The sequence below is a fragment of the Nymphalis io genome, chromosome 8, assembly GCF_905147045.1.
Source record: "Nymphalis io chromosome 8, ilAglIoxx1.1, whole genome shotgun sequence".
In the NCBI taxonomy this organism is placed as follows: domain Eukaryota; kingdom Metazoa; phylum Arthropoda; class Insecta; order Lepidoptera; family Nymphalidae; genus Nymphalis; species Nymphalis io.
In genome coordinates this window covers 11094093-11101722 of record NC_065895.1, presented here as the reverse complement: position 1 = coordinate 11101722, position 7630 = coordinate 11094093, and the positions used below count along the sequence as shown (strand labels likewise).

General features: G+C 31.5%; 2 protein-coding genes across 2 annotated transcripts; both read left to right on the top strand.

Annotated features, from left to right (window-relative positions):
• The first annotated feature begins 106 nt into the window (after positions 1-106).
• Positions 107-2860, top strand: LOC126770043 (odorant receptor 4-like). Its single transcript, XM_050489181.1, has 5 exons — positions 107-831; positions 918-1017; positions 2394-2501; positions 2573-2728; positions 2807-2860. The coding sequence occupies exons 1-5, from the start codon at positions 107-109 to the stop codon at positions 2858-2860; spliced, it is 1143 nt and encodes a 380-aa protein (XP_050345138.1).
• A 1206-nt stretch (positions 2861-4066) lies between these two features.
• LOC126770077 (vesicle transport protein SEC20) lies at positions 4067-6653 on the top strand. The gene is made up of 5 exons (XM_050489230.1): positions 4067-4300; positions 4543-4715; positions 5316-5473; positions 6036-6139; positions 6386-6653. The coding sequence occupies exons 1-5, from the start codon at positions 4160-4162 to the stop codon at positions 6548-6550; spliced, it is 741 nt and encodes a 246-aa protein (XP_050345187.1). The 5' UTR covers positions 4067-4159; the 3' UTR covers positions 6551-6653.
• The last annotated feature ends 977 nt before the right edge of the window (positions 6654-7630 follow it).

The following is a 7630-nucleotide window of genomic DNA, read 5'->3' as shown; positions in this document are numbered from 1 at the left end:
TCTACAAAGTTCTTGAAACAAATCTAATGAAAGTTTTAACTTTGATAATTCAAAGGCAATTCAATTAAATAATTTCCTAACATCGCTTGATTATTTTATTTTCAAAATGGCTTTCTTGGAGAGAATTAGTGGTTTTGTGCTGAATGCAGATTTATTTGATTTTAATATAAAATATCTAACTCTGGTTGGTTTGTGGCCACAAGACGATTGGGAAATTGGTAAATTGCGGTTCTATAAAATATATGAAGTAAGTCTTCATATATTGTCAATAGCCTTCATTACCGTGACTGGTATCGGAACTTATCAGCATAAGCACGATATAACTATACTTATGACAAATTTAGACAAAGCCCTCGCCGCGTACAATTTCGTTTTCAAGATATTTTTCTTTGTAATAAAGAGAAAACAACTAAACAATCTCATCATTGAAATAAGGAACTCTGGTGACGAGGTCAGTCTCGATAGAAGAAATTTAATGGTCATTCATGTTATTATGATCACTCTGATATCAACGGGCTTAGTCACAACTTTTAGTATGCTGAGTCAATTGAAAGGGGAAATGACCGTCGAAGCTTGGATGCCGTTTGATCCATTTAAAAATAGAATGTCTTTGCTACTAGCTGGACAAATATTAGCTATTTATTTTGTAGTACCTTGTTTATACAGAGCGTTTGCAATACAAGGCATCGTTTGTAGTATTGTAATGTATTTCTGCGATCAATTAATCGAGTTGCAAGAAAAATTAAAGAGCTTGTCTTATACTGAAGAAAGAGAGAGAATTGTAAGAAATGAATTCAAGAATATAATTAAGAAACATGTTCGTATTATGAGGTATTGCATGGTATCGTATACGTATAATATTTGTATATTTATTGCGTCGAACTTACCAACATATTTTATTATTTTTTAATTCCTAGTTATTCTAAGACGTTCACGAGTATCTTCAAGGAGTTTTTTTTAATTCAAAATTTGGCTGTGACGATTGAATTATGTTTGAATGCGCTAATGGTGACAGTGGTGAGATATAATTAACACGTTCACAGTGCATGCCCCATCGATGGGGCATTTTGAGCAACTCACCGTACGTGAATGCCCCATCAATGGGGCATGAGCCCTTCCCAAGTTTAAAGTTTGTAACTCTGTACACGTATGAGCTAATATGCTTATATGAACTTACACGTGTGAGTAATGAACTAAAGAAAAAATATACGTGAAAACCCGATTACCTTTTTATAAGGGTTGCCAGTTTTCACTATAAAAGGTCGCGTGTATTTTGGGCAAAAATAAAACAATAATATGTTAATCTAATTTATTGATTTTATATTATTTTTATAATTTTCGTATTTATTTTTAATGGCACCTGTTAAAGCAATTCAGACAGAAAGCTTTATGGCACCCCAGACACTCCATATCAGTTTTTTTTGCTTTGCGGGCTGATTCCGCTGCTGTACGGCCTTCTTCAATAAAAACTTTGTAACAGCCAGTGCAACGTTTCCTGAAGATTCTTTTTGGGTCACGTCTTGGAATTTTTGTGAGGGAATGGCTAGATCTAGAAGATCTAGCTGGCTGGCTAGAACATTGTGGTGTAGATAATCCATCAGAAGGTGCAGGAAATTGAAGGCTCAGTAACTGTTTAATTATTATTTCATGACCTTTGAGCACAGTCACTTTGCTTTGTGCATTCAAGTCCTTGTATATCAATACTGCGTTAATCACACAAATTGACATCAGATCTCCAGCAATTTTTTTATACCAAAAGCAAGTTTTGCGCACAGGGGAATTGTAGCTGGCGAGCTGGTCTGCTACATCAATGCCTTTTTTCCACGATTATACTCCATGACTATTTTAGGCTTCAAAATCGGTCTATATCCAGTAGACATTTGCATGTCATGATTATGACATGTTGACATAACCAGTACATCGCGTTGGTCCTTCCACTTCAACACAGTTAAAAAACTGTTCTGTTTTACTGCAATTTCACCCTTTTTTAGAGTTACGTTGACCACATCAGGGGGAAGGTCTCGTCTATTTTTACGCACAGTTCCGCAAAAGTCTGTTCTACGTTGTTTTAGATATCTGGCCAACCGCCACACGTATGACCCACGGATGATTCATTCGTCCAGATGGTTTTTTTTCATATGAAGGGGTCTTAAAATTAAAAAACAATGATAATGTATATCATTTTTACACCTAACAAAACATATTATCCCCAATTAGCGTTTACACTTATGGAGTTATCTCCATAATCATAGCTACACTGTTAACGTGTTAAATATCTTTTTTTCGCACGTAATAATTAAAAACCAATACAAAGCACCTAATATGTATATATATATATAAAACTTATTTTCATAGGCAAGACAATGTCACAATATTTTACTCAATTGTTTAAGGTGAGCTTAGAGGAAAAAACCCTTTTGGTCAGTTTTATAGGATATCTCGGATTGGCTCTTATAAATGCGTACATTTTCTGCTATTTAGGAAACGAGCTAATAGTTCAAGTAAGTTTCTATTTAATCTAGTATAATAAAATACATTTAAAAAACCATAGGAAGTAAATAAACCTTCGCAGAGTACAGGTATAGCTCAAGCAGCATACGAGTCTGGTTGGACTTCTTGGCCGATAGACATGCAGAAAGATCTTTTGATCCTTATAAGAGCTGCGCAGAGACCGTTAATCCTGAGCGCCGGTGGTATGACGATTATGTGTATTCAAACATACAGTCAGGTATTTTTTCATGATGATTATTATATTACATTGACAGAAAAATGTTAAATTATATTTATAATCTTTTTCTATTTTCAGGCACTCTACAATGCGTATTCAATTTTTGCTGTCCTAAATGATGTTGTGGATTAATTTTCTGGGTCTTCAATATCAATATTATTATAGCAGCAAGATAATATTTTTTATTTTATTATTATAATTATTATAGCAGCAAAATTATAAATCACATTCGCAAACACAACACGCATATTATATGTCTTGTTCTAGAACAATGACTTCTCTAAGACTTAACTTAATTTTTCGTTACAATAATTATCTTATTGTTCGAAGTAAGTTATGTCATATTTTTATGCATATTCATTAAAAAGTAATACCAAAATACTTTTATTTCATTTTAATAATAACACTTAAAAATGGCAGGTAATTAAATTAAGTACAGCGAGGCAAAATTATAATCATCAATAACTACGTTTGTGAGCTATGTGTTTTTTTTTTTTATTACTGGTGGTAGAGCTTTGTGCAAGCTCGTCTGGGTAGGTACCACCCACTCATCAGATATTCTACCGCAAAACAGCAATACTTGATATTGTTGTGTTCCGGTTTGAAGGGTGAGTGAGCCAGTGTAATTACAGGCACAAGGGACATAAAATCTTAGTTTCCAAGGTTGGTGGCGCATTGGCTATAAGCGATGGTTGACATTTCTTAGAATGCCAATGTCTAAGGGCGTTTGGTGACCACTTACCATCAGGTTGCCCATATGCTCGTCCACCTTCCTATTCTATAAAAAAAAAAAAAGCTAGTTTAACGTAAGTTATTTCTGGAAAATTTTATGCTTTTTAAAAGGGAGTGTTAGATTTTTACAATACTACATCAGGATTAAAGTACTACGAATCTAGTTATAATAATTTTACAGTTAAAAAACTTTTTACACATAATTAAGTATATACTAATATCGTAATTCATACCTAATACTATGACAATAAAATAATTAGAAGAATTATAAAAGAAATATCTACATTTATATGATTAATGCCTATAATATATAATACTTTATATAATATGGTATGTTTGTGAGTAACTGTGGGGTTACCTAATAAATAAAAATAATACCTTATAACCTTCTATTACAAGAACGGCGGCAACATCTTCTATGGCAAATATTCTAATACAAATGTCCTTTTTTTTTCAAGTATCTGAATAACTTACCAATTTAAGGTATGCCTCCAAAGTTGTTTTTTATAAAGATAATTTTTCAACAATAAGGCTGAACGGTGTCATTCTTTTGCCCTAATTCAAGTGAAACATATTTAAAATAAAAATAAACTATTCGAGATAACAGTGACACTGACATTGACATTTTAACAACTAAACATTGACAAATAATAATAAATCTAAATTCCATATAAAAATCATCAAAGGAATCGTCTAAAAATGATGTTAACTTTAGATTTAAATCATCTAGAAAAAATTGAAGAAGTTCGTAATGAAAAACAAGACGAACCAGACGAAATCTATGATACTTTTGTTCAAAATTTAGCAACCTATCATTTTGAGGTGAAAGCTATAATTCAGGCAAGTAATCTGTTATCTACATTACGCTTTACAATAATACTATACGCTGAGATGTATATATTCCATTCTCTTTATTGAAGATATGTTGCTTGTTTATCTAATAAAAAATAAATAATATAAATATTATCAGTAACTTTTCTGCAATATACTGAAGATCTTTATAACAAACATCTGTATGTATGTATGTATGTATGTATTTTACTTCCGTCTCAGGTAATAATACTTCGTTTCTTTAATTTTAGGACATTTTGGAGTGTCAAGATTCTATGGAAACTTTAAATGAACTTAATGAAAAAGGCAGAGCTAAAATAACTTTATTAAGGGAAGAATTAGATAATTTAGATGCTCATGCTACTGATATGAATGATCAAAAATATTTTCTGGAGGCGGTTTCTCAGAGGCATCTATTAGCCGGGTATTTAATTTAATTAAAGTTGTAATAAGAAAAACATTTAAAAAACAAATGTATTAATAAATGGTACTGTTCATTGTAGTAAAAGTGTAATAAAACTTCAGCTTATTACATTTTTACTACAAGTAGTTATGGCATGAATTCACCAAACCGCAATGTAAAAAAATAATAATATTTCTTACATACTGGAATGCAACAATATTAATTATTGCTGCTTAGTGGTAGAATATCTGCTGAGTGGACAGTACCTACCCAGACAGGCTTGCATGAAGCTCTATCACCTAGAAGAATTCCAATTGAATGAAGAAAAATTGTATAAAATTAACTTTAATGTAAATAATTGATTGAAACTGGTACATATTTTCATCCACCACATACAGGTTTCCATCACAATGTGTTCCTCCACTTCGGAGCACAATTTGAATTATAAAAACAAACTAAGCATGTGCAAAATTCAGTGGTGGCCCAGGCTTGAAGTCGAAACCATCAGTTAAGGTTATAAGAGGTTCGGATTAATAATAATAAGAAAAGAAATAACAATAAATTAAAAGGTAAAACAATAATTAAAATAGGATATTTTATTTTATAAAAATACTTTTTCAGCCTCCTTAAAGAATTTAAAGACGCAAATATATGTAGTATGTTTGCAATTGAGAGAGCTCAGAGAGACGATTTATTGAAGGCAGGTGAAGGAGAAGAAGTTGTTTTAAGAAATAGGAAAAAGAAAGTTGACCGAGATGGCTTATTGAAAATGTCTACAGGTACTAGTTTCATTTAGTAAGACACACAGTGACTAAATTCAGAATAAAACAGCTTAAACTCTCGTAGCAGCACTAGAAATGTTATTTTGTTTGTTATTATTTTCTTAATATTTAGGTATATAAAATATCTAAAGTATAAAATTTATATTGCAAAAATTATGACAAAATAACATTAGCTGAGGAAAAATTTAATGCCAAAACCGTAAAGGATTCTACATGGTATGGAAAACGAAAATAAATTTCAGGGAATCATTTTAACTTTATATCAAATTAGGTTCCACCCGAATCTTTGCATCCTCGCATGTTGGGTATGTGGGAGGTTTTAGGTATGCTATGTCCTTTTCTATATCCCCGACAACCATATACAATATTTTAGAACAATTACCTTAGTAGTTGAGACGTGATAGTGTAACAAACAAACAGAAAAACTTGCTTTGTGTTCATTATGAATAAAGTGTTAATTATAAATAAAGCTTATATATGTTCAACAAATAAAAAATAAGTTTAGCATGTAACTATTTTGTTGTAAGAACGAAGTTAATAAAATTATTTTTATAACCAGGGGTAACCGAACAACTGCTCTCTATTAGTCGACAATTAGCAGCAACAACCCAGCGGAGTCAAGACACATTAGATAGCTTGGTGTCTTCTAGCTCCACGGTGCATGTAAGTGCTATTTTACTGGTGGTAGGGGTTTTAATTACAATTTTCAACTGTAACTACTTTAGTATTACTATATACAGCACGGGTAACTACAGGCACAATACTTTAAATATTTCCTAGTGTCAATATTTGTGGGCAGTTGTGTGTGGTGACCACTTAGCATCAGATGGCCTTTTTGCCAGTCTGTCTACCTATTATAATAAAAAGAAACGTTTGATTTGATATTTAATGTTATTACTTTTGTCTTAGGGCACGCAAGCAGAACTTCAAAACACAGGCAGTACAATCACGCAGTCAAGTAAACTTTTGAAGAAGTATGGACGAAGAGAGTTCACTGATAAAGTGATCATGTTTTTCGCATTCCTCTTCTTTCTAGCCGTCTGTTTGTATATCGTTCAAAAGAGGTTGTTTTAATGATAAAATTATTGTTTTATAATTTTCTATTCAAAATTTATTTATTTGTATAATAAGCTTTTATTTTTAATTTTATGTATTAAACAAATTGTGTGTATATTTACTATTTGTTTCATTGTAATCACCTTTTTGTGTATGAGTGAATAGTTATTTATATCAACTAGCACATTAGTTATGTATTAATTATGTAAGTGGAAGTATTGTTCATATTATATACTTGGTACCTGCACGACAGAATATCGCATGTCTAGACGTTATTTATAAAAAAAACCTACTTTTACTAAAAATTACATATTGACAAAATTTAAGAGTAAATCTTTATCTAAATACAAAATTTGACCCAAATCGTTACGAGCCGTTTCCGAGGTACATGAAATAAATTAATTGCTTATTTAATATGACATTAGGTACAGGATTACAAGTTATATATAAAAGTGGTTCCTTTGAATATAATATGTACATATATATTATGTATCTACTTGAAAAGTCGAGATGTTCAATTGACTACTACGTACAAACCCGGGCAAGCACCATTGAGTCTTCATGTGCTAAAGTGTTTTGTATTCGTCTCGTGCTGGGCGGCAGAAAGCATCGTTAAACTGCATGTGACTCATGCATTTGTACGCTGTATTATGTACTTGCATTGGAGTAACGTGTTGGAATAATGGAATAAGCTCCAAGCCTTCTTTTCTGCTTCTGCTTTGACACTAAAATAACTATTTTTTATTTGGTTAATTAATTGACATCTGCATTAGGCGTGGTACGTTTGGTTATGAGCGAATACCTTCAAGTAAAGCAATATTCAAAAATAATATGTACAAATAACATTTCATTTCAGGTACGTATTTATTTTAACTATGCGTTACTAATGTTGTGAATATTATGTTCATATATATATTTTAAATATTAACCAAAAAGGTGCTATAGGATTATCGACACAATGGAATCGTGGCATGTTTTATATCTGCCGTAAAAAACTTTGTTATCATATTACAATTACACGTTCTATTTATAGTAATGAATAACATTTTTTTTCTTCAGAGATCATTTAGCACTTTCTGTTTTCAACTTTCTCACTGT

What these genes read in the sequence shown, in the direction of transcription:
- LOC126770043 (XM_050489181.1), top strand. Translation starts at nt 107, where the DNA reads ATGGCTTTCTTGGAGAGAATTAGTGGTTTTGTGCTGAATGCAGATTTA. An exon ending in AAACATGTTCGTATTATGAG is followed by an intron (nt 832 to 917) that starts GTATTGCATGGT and finishes TTTAATTCCTAG; the next exon opens with TTATTCTAAGACGTTCACGA. An exon ending in GAAACGAGCTAATAGTTCAA is followed by an intron (nt 2,502 to 2,572) that starts GTAAGTTTCTAT and finishes AAACCTTCGCAG; the next exon opens with AGTACAGGTATAGCTCAAGC.
- LOC126770077 (XM_050489230.1), top strand. Translation starts at nt 4,160, where the DNA reads ATGATGTTAACTTTAGATTTAAATCATCTAGAAAAAATTGAAGAAGTT. An exon ending in CAGAGGCATCTATTAGCCGG is followed by an intron (nt 4,716 to 5,315) that starts GTATTTAATTTA and finishes ATACTTTTTCAG; the next exon opens with CCTCCTTAAAGAATTTAAAG. An exon ending in CTTATTGAAAATGTCTACAG is followed by an intron (nt 5,474 to 6,035) that starts GTACTAGTTTCA and finishes TTTTATAACCAG; the next exon opens with GGGTAACCGAACAACTGCTC.